This window comes from Scyliorhinus torazame, chromosome 14, assembly GCF_047496885.1.
Source record: "Scyliorhinus torazame isolate Kashiwa2021f chromosome 14, sScyTor2.1, whole genome shotgun sequence".
NCBI classification, from domain to species: Eukaryota; Metazoa; Chordata; class Chondrichthyes; order Carcharhiniformes; family Scyliorhinidae; genus Scyliorhinus; species Scyliorhinus torazame.
The window spans coordinates 134322825-134342713 of record NC_092720.1 but is presented as its reverse complement, the minus strand read 5'-3'; the positions used below and the strand labels follow the sequence as shown (position 1 = coordinate 134342713).

The following is a 19889-nucleotide window of genomic DNA, read 5'->3' as shown; positions in this document are numbered from 1 at the left end:
AGCGTTATAACACACAGTGAGGGTGTGGTATAACAGAGAGAGTGTTATAACACACAGTGAGGGTGGGGTATAACTGAGAGAGTGTTATAACACAATGTGAGGGTCGGGTATATTAGAGATAGTGTTATAACACACAGTGAGGGTGGGGTATAATGGAGAGAGTGTTATAACACACAGCGAGGTGGGGCTTAAGAGAGAGAGTGTTATAACACACAGTGAGGGTGGAGTATAATAGAGAGAGTGTTATAACACACAGTGAGGGTGGGGCCTAAGAGAGAGAGTGTTATACCACACAGTGAGGTGGGGCTTAAGAGAGAGAGTGTTATAACACACACTGAGGGTGGAGTATAATAGAGAGAGTGTTATAACACGCAGTGAGGTGGGGCTTAAGAGAGAGAGTGTTATAACACACAGTGGGGGTGGTGTATAATAGAGAGAGTTTTATAACACACACCGTGAGGGTGGGGTATAACTGAGAGAGTGTTATAACACACAGTGAGGGTGGGGTATAACAGAGAGAGTGTTATAAGACAGTGTGGGTAGGGTATAATAGAGAGAGTGTTATAACACACAATGATGGTGGGGTATAATAGAGAGAGTGTTATAACACACAGTGAGGGTGGGGTATAACAGAGAGAGTGTTATAACACAGTGAGGGTAGGGTATAATAGAGAGAGTGTTATAACACACAGTGAGGGTGGAGTATAACTGAGAGAGTGTTATAAAACACGGTGAGGGTGGGGTATATCAGAGAGAGTGTTATAATATACAGTGAGGGTGGGGTATAACAGAGAGACTGTTATAACACACAGTGAGGGTGGAGTATAATAGACAGAGTGTTATAACACACAGTGTGGGTGGGGTATAACAGAGAGTGTTATAACACACACTGAGAGTGGGGTATAATAGAGAGAGTGTTATAACACACAGTGATGGTGGAGTATAATAGAGAGAGTGTTATAACACACAGTGAGGGTGGAGTATAACTGGGAGAGTGTTATAACACACAGTGAGGGTGGGGTATAAGAGAGAGAGTGTTATAACACACAGTGAGGGTGGGATATAACAGAGAGAGTGTTATAACACACAGTGAGGGTGGAGTATAATAGAGAGTGTTATAACACACAGTGAGGGTGGGGTATAACAGAGAGAGTGTTATAACACACAGTGAGGGTGGAGTATAATAGAGAGAGTGTTATAACACACAGTCAGTGTGGAGTATAACAGAGAGAGTGTTATAACACACAGTGAGGGTGGGGTATAATAGAGAGAGTGTTATAACACACAGTGAGGGTGGGGTATAATAGAGAGAGTGGTATAACACACAGTGAGGGTGGAGTATAATAGAGAGAGAGTTATAACACACAGTGAGGGTAGGGTATAACTGAGAGAGTGTTATAACACACAGTGAGGGTGGGGTATAACTGAGAGAGTGTTATAACACACAGTGAGGTTGGGGTATAACTGAGAGAGTGTTATAGCACACAGTGAGGGTGGGGTATAACAGAGAGAGTGTTATAACACACAGTGAGGGTGGGGTATAACAGAGAGAGTGTTATAACACAGTGAGGGTGGAGTATAATAGAGAGAGTGTTATAACACACAGTGAGGGTGGAGTATAATAGAGAGAGTGTTATAACGCACAGTGAGGGTGGGGTATAATAGAGAGAGTGTTATAACACACAGTGAATGTGAGGTATAACAGTGAGAGTGTTATAACACACAGTGAGGGTGAAGTATAATAGAGAGCGTTATAACACACAGTGAGGATGGGGTATAATAGAGAGAGTGTTATAACACACAGTGAGGGTGGAGTATAATAGAGAGAGTGTTATAACACACAGTGAGGGTGGAGTATAACTGAGAGAGTGTTACAACACACAGTGAGGGTGAAGTATAATAGAGAGCGTTATAACACACAGTGAGTGTGGGGTATAATAGAGAGAGTGTTATAACACACAGTGAGGGTGGGGCTTAAGAGAGAGAGTGTTATAACACACAGTGAGGATGGAGTATAACTGAGCGAGTGTTATAACACACATTGTGGGAGGAGTATAATAGAGAGAGTGTTATAACACACAGTGAGGGTGGGGTATAATAGAGAGAGTGTTATAACACACAGTGAGGGTGGAGTATAATAGAGAGAATGTTATAACACACAGTGAGGGTGGTGTATTACAGAGAGAGTTTTATAACACACACTGAGGGTGGAGTATAATAGAGAGAGTGTTATAACACACAGTGAGGGTGGGGTATAATAGAGAGAGTGTTATAACACACAGTGAGTGTGGGGTATAACTGACAGAGTGTTATAACACACAGTGAGGGTGGCGTATAACTGAGAGAGTGTTATAACACACAATGAGAGTGGGGTATAACAGAGAGAGTGTTATAACACAGTGAGGGTGGAGTATAATAGAGAGAGTGTTATATCACACAGTGAGGGTGGAGTATAATAGAGAGAGTGTTATAACATACAGTGAGGGTGGGGCTTAAGAGAGAGAGTGTTATAACACACAGTGAGGATGGAGTATAACTGAGTGAGTGTTATAACACACATTGTGGGTGGAGTATAATAGAGAGAGTGTTATAACACACAGTGAGGGTGGGGTATAATAGAGAGAGTGTTATAACACACAGTGAGGGTGGAGTATAATAGAGAGAATGTTATAACACACAGTGAGGGTGAGGTATAACAGTGAGAGTGTTATAACACACAGTGAGGGTGGAGTATAATAGAGAGCGTTATAACACACAGTGAGGGTGTGGTATAACAGAGAGAGTGTTATAACACACAGTGAGGGTGGGGTATAACTGAGAGAGTGTTATAACACAATGTGAGGGTCGGGTATATTAGAGATAGTGTTATAACACACAGTGAGGGTGGGGTATAATAGAGAGAGTGTTATAACACACAGCGAGGTGGGGCTTAAGAGAGAGAGTGTTATAACACACAGTGAGGGTGGAGTATAATAGAGAGAGTGTTATAACACACAGTGAGGGTGGGGCCTAAGAGAGAGAGTGTTATAACACGCAGTGAGGTGGGGCTTAAGAGAGAGAGTGTTATAACACACAGTGGGGGTGGTGTATAATAGAGAGAGTTTTATAACACACACTGAGGGTGGAGTATAATAGAGACAGTGTTATAACACACAGTGAGGGTGGAGTATAACTGAGAGTGTTATAACACACAGTGAGGGTGGGGTATAACTGAGAGAGTGTTATAACACAATGTGAGGGTGGGGTATATTAGAGAGAGTGTTATAACACACAGTGAGGGTGGGGTATAATAGAGAGAGTGTTATAACACACACTGAGGGTGGAGTATAATAGAGAGAGTGTTACAACACACAGTGAGGGTGGGGTATAACAGAGAGAGTGTTATAACACACAGTGAGTGTGGAGCAAAATAGAGAGAGTGTTATAACACACAGTGAGGGTGGGGTATAACAGAGAGAGTGTTATAACACACAGTGAGGGTGGAGTATAATAGAGAGAGTGTTATAACACACAGTGAGGGTGGAGTATAATAGAGAGAGTGTTATAACACACAGTGAGGGTGGGGTATAATAGAGAGAGTGTTATAACACAGTGAGTGTGGAGTATAATAGAGAGTGTGTTATAACACACAGTGAGGGTGGAGTATAATAGAGAGAGTGTTATAACACACAGCGAGGGTGGGGTATAATAGAGAGAGTGTTATAACACACACTGAGGGTGGGGCTTAGCAGAGAGAGTGTTATGACACACAGTGAGTGTGGAGTACAATAGAGAGAGTGTTATAACACAGAGTGAGGGTAGGGTATGATAGAGAGAGTGTTATAACACACAGTGAGGGTGGGGCTTAGCAGAGAGAGTGTTATGACACAGTGAGAGTGGAGTATAATAGAGAAAGTGTTATAACGCACAGTGAGGGTGGGGTATAATAGAGAGAGTGTTATAACACACAGTGAGGGTGAGGTATAACAGTGAGAGTGTTATAACACACAGTGAGGGTGAAGTATAATAGAGAGCGTTATAACACACAGTGAGGGTGGGGTATAATAGAGAGAGTGTTATAACACACAATGAGGGTGGAGTATAATAGAGAGAGTGTTATAACACACAGTGAGGGTGGAGTATAACTGAGAGAGTGTTACAACACACAGTGAGGGTGAAGTATAATAGAGAGCGTTATAACACACAGTGAGGGTGGGGTATAATAGAGAGAGTGTTATAACACACAGTGAGGGTGGGGTATAATAGAGAGAGTGTTCCATCACTCAGTGAGGGTGGAGTATAATAGCGAGAGTGTTATAACACACAGTGAGTGTGGGGTATAACTGAGAGAGTGTTATAACACACAATGAGAGTGGGGTATAATAGAGAGTGTGTTATAACACACAGTGTGGGTGGGGTATAACAGAGAGAGTGTTATAACACACAGTGAGGGTGGGGTATAACAGAGAGTGTTATAACACAGTGAGGGTGGAGTATAATAGAGAGAGTGTTATATCACACAGTGAGGGTGGAGTATAATAGAGAGAGTGTTATACCATACAGTGAGGGTGGGGCTTAAGAGAGAGAGTGTTATAACACACAGTGAGGATGGAGTATAACTGAGCGAGTGTTATAACACACATTGTGGGTGGAGTATAATCGAGAGAGTGTTATAACACACAGTGAGGGTGGGGTATAATAGAGAGAGTGTTATAACACACAGTGAGGATGGAGTATAATAGAGAGAATGTTATAACACACAGTAAGGGTGGGGTATAATAGAGAGAGTGTTATAACACACAGTGAGGGTGAGGTATAACAGTGAGAGTGTTATAACACACAGTGAGGGTGAAGTATAATAGAGAGCGTTATAACACACAGTGAGGGTGTGGTATAACAGAGAGAGTGTTATAACACACAGTGAGTGTGGAGCAAAATAGAGAGAGTGTTATAACACACAATGAGGGTGGGGTATAACAGAGAGAGTGTTATAACACACAGTGAGGGTGGAGTATAATAGAGAGAGTGTTATATCACACAGTGAGGGTGGAGTATAATAGAGAGAGTGTTATAACATACAGTGAGGGTGGGGCTTAAGAGAGAGAGTGTTATAACACACAGTGAGGATGGAGTATAACTGAGCGAGTGTTATAACACACATTGTGGGTGGAGTATAATAGAGAGAGTGTTATAACACACAGTGAGGGTGGGGTATAATAGAGAGAATGTTATAACACACAGTGAGGGTGGGGCTTAAGAGAGAGAGTGTTATAACACACAGTGAGGATGGAGTATAACTGAGCGAGTGTTATAACACACATTGTGGGTGGAGTATAATAGAGAGAGTGTTATAACACACAGTGAGGGTGGAGTATAATAGAGAGAATGTTATAACACACAGTGAGGGTGAGGTATAACAGTGAGAGTGTTATAACACACAGTGAGGGTGAAGTATAATAGAGAGCGTTATAACACACAGTGAGGGTGTGGTATAACAGAGAGAGTGTTATAACACACAGTGAGGGTGGGGTATAACTGAGAGAGTGTTATAACACAATGTGAGGGTCGGGTATATTAGAGATAGTGTTATAACACACAGTGAGGGTGGGGTATAATAGAGAGAGTGTTATAACACACAGCGAGGTGGGGCTTAAGAGAGAGAGTGTTATAACACACAGTGAGGGTGGAGTATAATAGAGAGAGTGTTATAACACACAGTGAGGGTGGGGTATAATAGAGAGAGTGTTATAACACACAGTGAGGGTGAGGTATAACAGTGAGAGTGTTATAACACACAGTGAGGGTGAAGTATAATAGAGAGCGTTATAACACACAGTGAGGGTGTGGTATAACAGAGAGAGTGTTATAACACACAGTGAGTGTGGAGCAAAATAGAGAGAGTGTTATAACACACAGTGAGGGTGGGGTATAACAGAGAGAGTGTTATAACATACAGTGAGGGTGGAGTATAATAGAGAGAGTGTTATATCACACAGTGAGGGTGGAGTATAATAGAGAGAGTGTTATAACATACAGTGAGGGTGGGGCTTAAGAGAGAGAGTGTTATAACACACAGTGAGGATGGAGTATAACTGAGCGAGTGTTATAACACACATTGTGGGTGGAGTATAATAGAGAGAGTGTTATAACACACAGTGAGGGTGGGGTATAATAGAGAGAGTGTTATAACACACAGTGAGGGTGGAGTATAATAGAGAGAGTGTTACAACACACAGTGAGGGTGAAGTATAATAGAGAGCGTTATAACACACAGTCAGGGTGGGGTATAATAGAGAGAGTGTTATAACACACAGTGAGGGTGGGGTATAATAGAGAGAGTGTTACATCACTCAGTGAGGGTGGAGTATAATAGCGAGAGTGTTATAACACACAGTGAGGGTAGGGTATAACTGAGAGAGTGTTATAACACACAGTGAGTGTGGGGTATAACTGAGAGAGTGTTATAACACACAATGAGAGTGGGGTATAATAGAGAGTGTGTTATAACACACAGTGTGGGTGGGGTATAACAGAGAGAGTGTTATAACACACAGTGAGGGTGGGGTATAACAGAGAGTGTTATAACACAGTGAGGGTGGAGTATAATAGAGAGAGTGTTATATCACACAGTGAGGGTGGAGTATAATAGAGAGAGTGTTATACCATACAGTGAGGGTGGGGCTTAAGAGAGAGAGTGTTATAACACACAGTGAGGATGGAGTATAACTGAGCGAGTGTTATAACACACATTGTGGGTGGAGTATAATCGAGAGAGTGTTATAACACACAGTGAGGGTGGGGTATAATAGAGAGAGTGTTATAACACACAGTGAGGATGGAGTATAATCGAGAGAATGTTATAACACACAGTGAGGGTGGGGTATAATAGAGAGAGTGTTATAACACACAGTGAGGGTGAGGTATAACAGTGAGAGTGTTATAACACACAGTGAGGGTGAAGTATAATAGAGAGCGTTATAACACACAGTGAGGGTGTGGTATAACAGAGAGAGTGTTATAACACACAGTGAGTGTGGAGCAAAATAGAGAGAGTGTTATAACACACAGTGAGGGTGGGGTATAACAGAGAGAGTGTTATAACACACAGTGAGGGTGGAGTATAATAGAGAGAGTGTTATATCACACAGTGAGGGTGGAGTATAATAGAGAGAGTGTTATAACATACAGTGAGGGTGGGGCTTAAGAGAGAGAGTGTTATAACACACAGTGAGGATGGAGTATAACTGAGCGAGTGTTATAACACACATTGTGGGTGGAGTATAATAGAGAGAGTGTTATAACACACAGTGAGGGTGGGGTATAATAGAGAGAGTGTTATAACACACAGTGAGGGTGGAGTATAATAGAGAGAATGTTATAACACACAGTGAGGGTGAGGTATAACAGTGAGAGTGTTATAACACACAGTGAGGGTGAAGTATAATAGAGAGTGTTATAACACACAGTGAGGGTGGGGTATAACTGAGAGAGTGTTATAACACAATATGAGGGTCGGGTATATTAGAGATAGTGTTATAACACACTGAGGGTGGGGTATAATAGAGAGAGTGTTATAACACACAGCGAGGTGGGGCTTAAGAGAGAGAGTGTTATAACACACAGTGAGGGTGGAGTATAATAGAGAGAGTGTTATAACACACAGTGAGGGTGGGGCCTAAGAGAGAGAGTGTTATACCACACAGTGAGGTGGGGCTTAAGAGAGAGAGTGTTATAACACACACTGAGGGTGGAGTATAATAGAGAGAGTGTTATAACACGCAGTGAGGTGGGGCTTAAGAGAGAGAGTGTTATAACACACAGTGGGGGTGGTGTATAATAGAGAGAGTTTTATAACACACACTGAGGGTGGAGTATAATAGAGACAGTGTTATAACACACAGTGAGGGTGGAGTATAACTGAGAGAGTGTTATAACACACAGTGAGGGTGGGGTATAACTGAGAGAGTGTTATAACACACAGTGAGGGTGGAGTATAATAGAGAGAGTGTTATAACACACAGTGAGTGTGGAGTATAATAGAGAGTGTGTTATAACACACAGTGAGGGTGGAGTATAATAGAGAGAGTGTTATAACACACAGCGAGGGTGGGGTATAATAGAGAGAGTGTTATAACACACACTGAGGGTGGGGCTTAGCAGAGAGAGTGTTATGACACACAGTGAGTGTGGAGTACAATAGAGAGAGTGTTATAACACAGAGTGAGGGTAGGGTATGATAGAGAGAGTGTTATAACACACAGTGAGGGTGGGGCTTAGCAGAGAGAGTGTTATGACACACAGTGAGAGTGGAGTATAATAGAGAAAGTGTTATAACGCACAGTGAGGGTGGGGTATAATAGAGAGAGTGTTATAACACACAGTGAGGGTGAGGTATAACAGTGAGAGTGTTATAACACACAGTGAGGGTGAAGTATAATAGAGAGCGTTATAACACACAGTGAGGGTGGGGTATAATAGAGAGAGTGTTATAACACACAGTGAGGGTGAAGTATAATAGAGAGAGTGTTATAACACACAGTGAGGGTGGAGTATAACTGAGAGAGTGTTACAACACACAGTGAGGGTGAAGTATAATAGAGAGCGTTATAACACACAGTGAGGGTGGGGTATAATGGAGAGAGTGTTATAACACACAGTGAGGGTGGGGTATAATAGAGAGAGTGTTACATCACTCAGTGAGGGTGGAGTATAATAGCGAGAGTGTTATAACACACAGTGAGGGTAGGGTATAACTGAGAGAGTGTTATAACACACAGTGAGTGTGGGGTATAACTGAGAGAGTGTTATAACACACAATGAGAGTGGGGTATAATAGAGAGTGTGTTATAACACACAGTGTGGGTGGGGTATAACAGAGAGAGTGTTATAACACACAGTGAGGGTTGGGTATAACAGAGAGAGTGTTATAACACAGTGAGGGTGGAGTATAATAGAGAGAGTGTTATATCACACAGTGAGGGTGGAGTATAATAGAGAGAGTGTTATAACATACAGTGAGGGTGGGGCTTAAGAGAGAGAGTGTTATAACACACAGTGAGGATGGAGTATAACTGAGCGAGTGTTATAACACACATTGTGGGTGGAGTATAATCGAGAGAGTGTTATAACACACAGTGAGGGTGGGGTATAATAGAGAGAGTGTTAAAACACACAGTGAGGATGGAGTATAATAGAGAGAATGTTATAACACACAGTGAGGGTGGGGTATAATAGAGAGAGTGTTATAACACACAGTGAGGGTGAGGTATAACAGTGAGAGTGTTATAACACACAGTGAGGGTGAAGTATAATAGAGAGCGTTATAACACACAGTGAGGGTGTGGTATAACAGAGAGAGTGTTATAACACACAGTGAGTGTGGAGCAAAATAGAGAGAGTGTTATAACACACAGTGAGGGTGAGGTATAACAGTGAGAGTGTTATAACACACAGTGAGGGTGAAGTATAATAGAGAGCGTTATAACACACAGTGAGGGTGTGGTATAACAGAGAGAGTGTTATAACACACAGTGAGGGTGGGGTATAACTGAGAGAGTGTTATAACACAATGTGAGGGTCGGGTATATTAGAGATAGTGTTATAACACACAGTGAGGGTGGGGTATAATAGAGAGAGTGTTATAACACACAGCGAGGTGGGGCTTAAGAGAGAGAGTGTTATAACACACAGTGAGGGTGGAGTATAATAGAGAGAGTGTTATACCACACAGTGAGGTGGGGCTTAAGAGAGAGAGTGTTATAACACACACTGAGGGTGGAGTGTAATAGAGAGAGTGATATAACACGCAGTGAGGTGGGGCTTAAGAGAGAGAGTGTTATAACACACAGTGGGGGTGGTGTATAATAGAGAGAGTTTTATAACACACACTGAGGGTGGAGTATAATAGAGACAGTGTTATAACACACAGTGAGGGTGGAGTATAACTGAGAGAGTGTTATAACACACAGTGAGGGTGGGGTATAACTGAGAGAGTGTTATAACACAATGTGAGGGTGGGGTATATTAGAGAGAGTGTTATAACACACAGTGAGGGTGGGGTATAATAGAGAGAGTGTTATAACACACACTGAGGGTGGTGTATAATAGAGAGAGTGTTACAACACACAGTGAGGGTGGGGTATAACAGAGAGAGTGTTATAACACACAGTGAGTGTGGAGCAAAATAGAGAGAGTGTTATAACACACAGTGAGGGTGGGGTATAACAGAGAGAGTGTTATAACACACAGTGAGGGTGGAGTATAATAGAGAGAGTGTTATAACACACAGTGAGGGTGGAGTATAATAGAGAGAGTGTTATAACACACAGTGAGGGTGGGGTATAATAGAGAGAGTGTTATAACACAGTGAGTGTGGAGTATAATAGAGAGTGTGTTATAACACACAGTGAGGGTGGAGTATAATAGAGAGAGTGTTATAACACACAGCGAGGGTGGGGTATAATAGAGAGAGTGTTATAACACACACTGAGGGTGGGGCTTAGCAGAGAGAGTGTTATGACACACAGTGAGTGTGGAGTACAATAGAGAGAGTGTTATAACACAGAGTGAGGGTAGGGTATGATAGAGAGAGTGTTATAACACACAGTGAGGGTGGGGCTTAGCAGAGAGAGTGTTATGACACACAGTGAGAGTGGAGTATAATAGAGAAAGTGTTATAACGCACAGTGAGGGTGGGGTATAATAGAGAGAGTGTTATAACACACAGTGAGGGTGAGGTATAACAGTGAGAGTGTTATAACACACAGTGAGGGTGAAGTATAATAGAGAGCGTTATAACACACAGTGAGGGTGGGGTATAATAGAGAGAGTGTTATAACACACAGTGAGGGTGGAGTATAATAGAGAGAGTGTTATAACACACAGTGAGGGTGGAGTATAACTGAGAGAGTGTTACAACACACAGTGAGGGTGAAGTATAATAGAGATCGTTATAACACACAGTGAGGGTGGGGTATAATAGAGAGAGTGTTATAACACACAGTGAGGGTGGGGTATAATAGAGAGAGTGTTACATCACTCAGTGAGGGTGGAGTATAATAGCGAGAGTGTTATAACACACAGTGAGGGTAGGGTATAACTGAGAGAGTGTTATAACACACAGTGAGTGTGGGGTATAACTGAGAGAGTGTTATAAAACACAATGAGAGTGGGGTATAATAGAGAGTGTGTTATAACACACAGTGTGGGTGGGGTATAACAGAGAGAGTGTTATAACACACAGTGAGGGTGGGGTATAACAGAGAGAGTGTTATAACACAGTGAGGGTGGAGTATAATAGAGAGAGTGTTATATCACACAGTGAGGGTGGAGTATAATAGAGAGAGTGTTATAACATACAGTGAGGGTGGGGCTTAAGAGAGAGAGTGTTATAACACACAGTGAGGATGGAGTATAACTGAGCGAGTGTTATAACACACATTGTGGGTGGAGTATAATCGAGAGAGTGTTATAACACACAGTGAGGGTGGGGTATAATAGAGAGAGTGTTATAACACACAGTGAGGATGGAGTATAATAGAGAGAATGTTATAACACACAGTGAGGGTGGGGTATAATAGAGAGAGTGTTATAACACACCGTGAGGGTGTGGTATAACAGAGAGAGTGTTATAACACAGTGAGTGTGGAGCAAAATAGAGAGAGTGTTATAACACACAGTGAGGGTGGGGTATAACAGAGAGAGTGTTATAACACACAGTGAGGGTGGAGTATAATAGAGAGAGTGTTATAACACACAGTGAGGGTGGAGTATAATAGAGAGAGTGTTATAACACACAGTGAGGGTGGGGTATAATAGAGAGAGTGTTATAACACAGTGAGTGTGGAGTATAATAGAGAGTGTGTTATAACACACAGTGAGTGTGGAGTACAATAGAGAGAGTGTTATAACACAGAGTGAGGGTAGGGTATGATAGAGAGAGTGTTATAACACACAGTGAGGGTGGGGCTTAGCAGAGAGAGTGTTATGACACACAGTGAGAGTGGAGTATAATAGAGAGAGTGTTATAACGCACAGTGAGGGTGGGGTATAATAGAGAGAGTGTTATAACACACAGTGAGGGTGAGGTATAACAGTGAGAGTGTTATAACACACAGTGAGGGTGAAGTATAATAGAGAGCGTTATAACACACAGTGAGGGTGGGGTATAATAGAGAGAGTGTTATAACACACAGTGAGGGTGGAGTATAATAGAGAGAGTGTTATAACACACAGTGAGGGTGGAGTATAACTGAGAGAGTGTTACAACACACAGTGAGGGTGAAGTATAATAGAGAGCGTTATAACACACAGTGAGGGTGGGGTATAATAGAGAGAGTGTTATAACACACAGTGAGGGTGGGGTATAATAGAGAGTTACATCACTCAGTGAGGGTGGAGTATAATAGCGAGAGTGTTATAACACACAGTGAGGGTAGGGTATAACTGAGAGAGTGTTATAACACACAGTGAGTGTGGGGTATAACTGAGAGAGTGTTATAACACACAGTGAGGGTGGGGTATAACTGAGAGAGTGTTATAACACACAATGAGAGTGGGGTATAATAGAGAGTGTGTTATAACACACAGTGTGGGTGGGGTATAACAGAGAGAGTGTTATAACACTCAGTGAGGGTGGGGTATAACAGAGAGAGTGTTATAACACAGTGAGGGTGGAGTATAATAGAGAGAGTGTTATATCACACAGTGAGGGTGGAGTATAATAGAGAGAGTGTTATAACATACAGTGAGGGTGGGGCTTAAGAGAGAGAGTGTTATAACACACAGTGAGGATAGAGTATAACTGAGCGAGTGTTATAACACACATTGTGGGTGGAGTATAATCGAGAGAGTGTTATAACACACAGTGAGGGTGGGGTATAATAGAGAGAGTGTTATAACACACAGTGAGGATGGAGTATAATAGAGAGAATGTTATAACACACAGTGAGGGTGGGGTATAATAGAGAGAGTGTTATAACACACAGTGAGGGTGAGGTATAACAGTGAGAGTGTTATAACACACAGTGAGGGTGAAGTATAATAGAGAGCGTTATAACACACAGTGAGGGTGTGGTATAACAGAGAGAGTGTTATAACACACAGTGAGGGTAGGGTATAACTGAGAGAGTGTTATAACACAATGTGAGGGTCGGGTATATTAGAGATAGTGTTATAACACACAGTGAGGGTGGGGCCTAAGAGAGAGAGTGTTATAACACACAGTGAGGGTGGAGTATAATAGAGAGAGTGTTATAACACACAGTGAGGGTGGGGCCTAAGAGAGAGAGTGTTATAACACACAGTGAGGTGGGGCTTAAGAGAGAGAGTGTTATAACACACACTGAGGGTGGAGTATAATAGAGAGAGTGTTATAACACGCAGTGAGGAGGGGCTTAAGAGAGAGAGTGTTATAACACACAGTGGGGGTGGTGTATAATAGAGAGAGTTTTATGACACACACTGAGGGTGGAGTATAATAGAGAGAGTGTTATAACACACAGTGAGGGTGGAGTATAACTGAGAGAGTGTTATAACACACAGTGAGGGTGGGGTATAACTGAGAGAGTGTTATAACACAATGTGAGGGTGGGGTATATTAGAGAGAGTGTTACAACACACAGTGAGGGTGGGGTATAACAGAGAGAGTGTTATAACACACAGTGAGTGTGGAGCAAAATAGAGAGAGTGTTATAACACACAGTGAGGGTGGGGTATAACAGAGAGAGTTATAACACACAGTGAGGGTGGAGTATAATAGAGAGAGTGTTATAACACACAGTGAGGGTGGAGTATAATAGAGAGAGTGTTATAACACACAGTGAGGGTGGGGTATAATAGAGAGAGTGTTATAACACAGTGTGTGTGGAGTATAATAGAGAGTGTGTTATAACACACAGTGAGGGTGGAGTATAATAGAGAGAGTGTTATAACACACAGCGAGGGTGGGGTATAATAGAGAGAGTGTTATAACACACACTGAGGGTGGGCTTAGCAGAGAGAGTGTTATGACACACAGTGAGAGTGGAGTATAATAGAGAGAGTGTTATAACACACAGTGAGGGTGGGGTATAACAGAGAGAGTGTTATAACACACCGTGAGGGTGGGGTATAACTGAGAGAGTGTTATAACACACAGTGAGGGTGGGGTATAACAGAGAGAGTGTTATAACACAGTGAGGGTAGGGTATAATAGAGAGAGTGTTATAACACACAATGAGGGTGTGGTATAATAGAGAGAGTGTTATAACACACAGTGAGGGTGGGGTATAACAGAGAGAGTGTTATAACACAGTGAGGGTAGGGTATAATAGAGAGAGTGTTATAACACACAGTGAGGGTGGAGTATAACTGAGAGAGTGTTATAACACACGGTGAGGGTGGGGTACAACAGAGAGAGTGTTATAACATACAGTGAGGGTGGGGTATAACAGAGAGAGTGTTATAACACACAGTGTGGGTGGGGTATAACAGAGAGTGTTATAACACTCACTGAGAGTGGGGTATAATAGAGAGAGTGTTATAACACACAGTGAGGGTGGGGTATAATAGAGAGAGTGTTATAACACACAGTGATGGTGGAATATAATAGAGAGAGTGTTATAACACACAGTGAGGGTGGTGTATAACTGGGAGAGTGTTATAACACACGGTGAGGGTGGGGTACAACAGAGAGAGTGTTATAACATACAGTGAGGGTGGGGTATAACAGAGAGAGTGTTATAACACACAGTGTGGGTGGGGTATAACAGAGAGTGTTATAACACTCACTGAGAGTGGGGTATAATAGAGAGAGTGTTATAACACACAGTGAGGGTGGGGTATAATAGAGAGAGTGTTATAACACACAGTGATGGTGGAATATAATAGAGAGAGTGTTATAACACACAGTGAGGGTGGTGTATAACTGGGAGAGTGTTATAACACACAGTGAGGGTGGGGTATAAGAGAGAGAGTGTTATAACACACAGTGAGGGTGGGATATAACAGAGAGAGTGTTATAACACACAGTGAGGGTGGAGTATAATAGAGAGTGTTATAACACACAGTGAGGGTGGGGTATAACAGAGAGAGTGTTATAACACACAGTGAGGGTGGAGTATAATAGAGAAAGTGTTATAACACAGAGGGTGGAGTATAATAGAGAGAGTGTTATAACACACAGTCAGTGTGGAGTATAACAGAGAGAGTGTTATAACACACAGTGAGGGTGGGGTATAATAGAGAGAGTGTTATAACACACAGTGAGGGTGGGGTATAATAGAGAGAGTGTTATAACACACAGTGAGGGTGGAGTATAATAGAGAGAGTGTTATAACACACGGTGAGGGTAGGGTATAACTGAGAGAGTGTTATAACACACAGTGAGGGTGGGGTATAACTGAGAGAGTGTTATAGCACACAGTGAGGGTGGGGTATAACAGAGAGAGTGTTATAACACACAGTGAGGGTGGGGTATAACAGAGAGAGTGTTATAACACAGTGAGGGTGGAGTATAATAGAGAGAGTGTTATAACACACAGTGAGGGTGGAGTATAATAGAGAGAGTGCTATAACGCACAGTGAGGGTGGGGTATAATAGAGAGAGTGCTATAACACACAGTGAGGGTGGAGTATAACTGAGAGAGTGTTACAACACACAGTGAGGATGGGATATCACAGAGAGAGTGCTATAACATGCAGTGAGGGTGGGATATCACAGAGAGAGTGCTATAACATGCAGTGAGGGTGGGGTGTAACATGGAGAGTGCTATAACGTGCAATGAGGGTGGGATATTACAGAGAGAGTGCTATAATATGCAGTGAGGGTGGGGTGTAACAGAGAGAGTGCTATAACATGCAGTGAGGGTTGGATATCACAGAGAGAGTGCTATAACATGCAGTGAGGGTGGGGTGTAACAGAGAGAGTGCTATAACATGCAGTAAAGGTGCGATATCACATAGAGCGTGCTATAACACACAGTATGGGTGGAGTGTAACAGAGAGAGTGCTATAACATGCAGTGAGGGTGGGATATCACAGAGAGAGTGCTATAACATGCAGTGAGGGTGGGATATCACAGAGAGAGTGCTATAACATGCAGTGAGGGTGGGATATCACAGAGAGAGTGCTATAACATGCAGTGAGGGTGTGGTGTGACAGGGAGAGTGCTATAACATGCAATGAGGGTGGGATATTCCAGAGAGAGTGCTATAATATGCAGTTAGGGTGGGGTGTAACAGAGAGAGTGCTATAACATGCAGTGAGGGTGGGATATCACAGAGAGAGAGTGCTATAACATGCAGTGAGGGTGGGGTGTAACAGAGAGAGTGCTATAACATGCAGTGAGGGTGCAATATCACATAGAGCGTGCTATAACACGCAGTATGGGTGGAGTGTAACAGAGAGAGTGCTATAACATGCACTGAGGGTGGGATATCACAGAGAGAGTGCTATAACATGCAGTGAGGGTGGGATATCACAGAGAGAGTGTCATAACACGCAGTATGAGTGGAGTGTAACAGAGAGAGTGCTATAACATGCAGTGAGGGTGGGGTGTAACAAACATTGCATCATAATGGAGCGGGAGTGGGGTATTAGACAAAAACTTTCAAACATATTAATGGAAACTAAATCGAAAAAGACGTTTGTTTCTTTGTCATATTATTAAAGTTGCTTTTATCTTGTCTTCAGTTTGTAAGAAGTTGCCTCACCCCTGCACACGCCTGTACTCTGAAACAAAATCCATTCCTGTATGGGAGGACAGTGTTTTCCAGTTTAAGTAAGTTTCCTCCTCTCGCTTTAACCAGGAATCGACCTGGGAGTCAGTCTGTCAAACGTGCAAAACTGTGAAGGACATGAGGGTTGTTGTGACATTATCAAATTGTAAAGAGTGATCTGTGGCCACAGGGAGCGCAAAGGACGTGCCCTCATGATGCAAACTGGGACAGCTTGATGTTCAGGCAAAGAAATGATTTGGGAATTGACAAAGATGGATGATCTTGAAGTTTGCTGATCAAATTAAGCTCGAGGAAAGAGAAATATGAGGCACAAAAGCTGGAAGATTAAGGAAGATGTGGGGACCGGAGGAGAGGAAAAAGTTTGGATTTCTGCTCTGTACCTCTCTGTAGGAGTAGAAGTCTTACATTTCATTTCTATTTTTAAGGTATAAAAGGATTTATAAAGTTCACCAGGATACATGCTACAAAGAAGTTTGTGAACCTGTTGTACACAGAAAACCTAGTGAGTATCCACATCCAGAATAATTCACACCAAGGCTGTGCAATGGAGAGCATTTTTATTTCAGAGAAATTTGCAATAGCCAGACATCTGCTGCGGGATTGTCCGACCCCCCGCTGGGTTGGAGAATACCGGGGGGGTGGGGGTGGGGGGGGGGGGCGGCGTGAATCCCACCCCGCCGCTGGCTGCTGTATTGTCCAGCGCCGGTTTTAAGGCAGGGGCGGGGATCACACCACGCTGGTCAGGGGACGTTGGCAGCGGCCCCCCGGTAATTCTCCGATGGGACGAGCGGCCGCCCGTCTTTGGCCAGTCCCGCCAGTGTGAAATGGACATGGTCCCACACGGCGGAACCTGGCTGGTAGGCCAGCTGGTGCGGTCCTCCGGGGGGGTGCGGGGGGATCCGGGCCCCCATGTTGGCCTGGCCCGAGATCGGGGTCCACCGATCTGTGGGCGGGCCTGTGCCATGGGGGCACTCCTTTCTTCCGCGCATTCTTCTGTAGGGCTCCGCCATGGCCGGCGCGGAGAAGACACACCCTGCGCATGCGCAAGAATACGCCGGCCGGTCTGCACATGCGCGGAACCACGCCGGCGGTTCTGCGCATGCATTAACTCGCGCCGGCCCTTCGCCGCTGGTGCGGCCTAGTGCAGATGATTCCGCAACTTCCGGTTGGCCCAACACCGGAGTGGTTCGCGCCATCTTTTTAAGCCGGCATCGGGCCATCGGGGGATTTGGGAGAACCCCGCCCCTGTTATAGTGAGGAGCATGGCTGATATTCTCAGTGATTGTTTCCTTCTCTGTTCGTGAAGAAATCAGAAGTGATCCGGTACTAGATTTATCTTCGGTGCAGTAGCAGACCTTTTTTGCGGGGGAACAATGGGATTCAACTTGATCCGTCAAACTAGACTGGTTGAAAACTTAATGCTGGATGTGAATTCCTGACAGGTTCAATTTGCAGGAAGGGTAGAAAACTTGGATCAATTTTAGTTGGAATAATGGCCTTGTGGTGCAGAGGTAGTGTCCCTACCTCTGGCTCAGAAGTCCTGGGTTCAAGTCTCACATCAGGACTTGATGGCTACAGAAGTTATGTTGATAACAGGGTCGAGCGGATTAATTATCAACCTGTAAATTCTTCCAATACGGAGAGTTTCCTCGTTCGTCGTGCTGCAGAAAGCAATGGCAAAGCACCGCAGTACTTTACCAAGCGTAATTATGGACTAATCCTGTTATCAGGGCTTAAAAGGATGGGGTAGGGGAAGGGCTCAAGTAAACGGAGATTTAGAAATCCGATTGGAAAATCGAGGTGTCGGAACAGTATAGTGATATGGGTAAAGACAAACAAAGTGGGACAGCAAAGGACAGAAAGTTTAAAAGAATGGACGTCAGCGAATAAGGCCATTGCTGAAAATAGAAGTGACGAATTTAGATCTAATTCCTATAATAGAGACATGGTCATAAGGTGATCAAGGTTGGAAGAGGCAGACAGTAGGAGGGATTCTCCAGGACTGCTAGATAGTGGCAGGATTCGTGATTGGTGGAGAATCAGGCATCGGACACAATGTGGGTTTCACGCCGGGCGCCCAACCCGTTCCGAGTCTCCCAATGGGTTTTCCACCCAAACCTGGTGGGAAAATGCAAAGTCCTCACCAAATTCAACGGCCCCCTGTAATGCTGCTGCAGCGATTTCCCCCCTCCCCCCTCCCCAGCCAAGCCAGGAGCCTTGTTGGCATAATTTGATGCAAGTACTGATGAACAGGTCCTAGCGGCTTATACTCCGGAGTGGCAGGGTGGGGCGAGGGGGGGATAGTGCAAGGGGGTGAGTACCCTCCTTGCATTGCTGAGGGGGCTCCTTCATGAGCGGCGGGGGTCAGGGTGGCTTGGGCTGGCTGGAGGGGCTCAGGTCGAGGGACTTTTCCGGGATGGGGATCGTTTGGCTGGTCTTCTCATCTGCAGCCTTAAATCCTTTAAACTGTCTCCCAACATGATACAATTAAAGATCTGTGAGGTGAAGGGTAAAGTCTTTCCTCTAATGTGGTGGAAACCTTTGAAGTGTTTTTTTTTCACAGTCCAATTCCATTGTCATTTATTTCTTTCAAGCTTGTGTGCATGCCCAGATGCCTTAAAACTTTGAACTCCATTATTTATATTCAATTCACCTTTTAACAACCTCTTGATTGACAGGTCTAGGCGGTTTCAAAGGAAGGAGTACCGTTGTTTATTTATACAGTTCTACAGGAGTCCATTGACTGAAGAACTTCCTCTTTTGAGCAGCTGTTCTTTTTAACTGCAGTTTTTTCAAAGAGGCTGTCTCTTTGTTCTGAACAGTTTCCTAGAAAGTGCAGGGTGCCAGGTTGGCACTGCCAAGGGGTGGGGCCTGAAGGGGGAGAGACTGAGTGAAGGAGGCGGCTGAGGTAGTAGGGACCTTGCCGGCCATTGGAGAGTGGGTTGGCTCTGCTGGCGATTCGGGTGGGGGATGCGGTGCTGAAGCAGTATTCTAATATTGTCAGTAGGTTTAGGGCCCGCCCCTCTCCGGTCCAACGTCAAGCCCAATACTGGTTTAAAACTTTATAAGTGTTACGGAATAGCACATCAGTGTCGCTCCTAGTGCCGTCAGGAAACGGTCCCGATTCCCCGCTGGTGGGAGCACTTAGTCTGCAAGTGGGAGTATCACGCCCAGAACGGCAAAGGCGATGGG

General features: G+C 43.8%; 1 protein-coding gene across 6 annotated transcripts in view; it reads left to right on the top strand.

Annotated features, from left to right (window-relative positions):
* Positions 1-19889, top strand: part of sned1 (sushi, nidogen and EGF-like domains 1) — a 376981-nt gene that overhangs the window by 300154 nt on the left and 56938 nt on the right. For all 6 annotated transcript variants that reach the window (XR_011934549.1, XM_072474925.1, XM_072474927.1 and 3 more), the window contains exons 25-26: positions 16651-16738; positions 17123-17199. Coding sequence is in view for 5 of the 6 variants with exons in the window: in XM_072474925.1 (XP_072331026.1) it covers positions 16651-16738; positions 17123-17199 (165 nt within the window). In the remaining variant the exon portion in view is untranslated. The remainder of the gene's footprint in view (positions 1-16650; positions 16739-17122; positions 17200-19889) is intronic.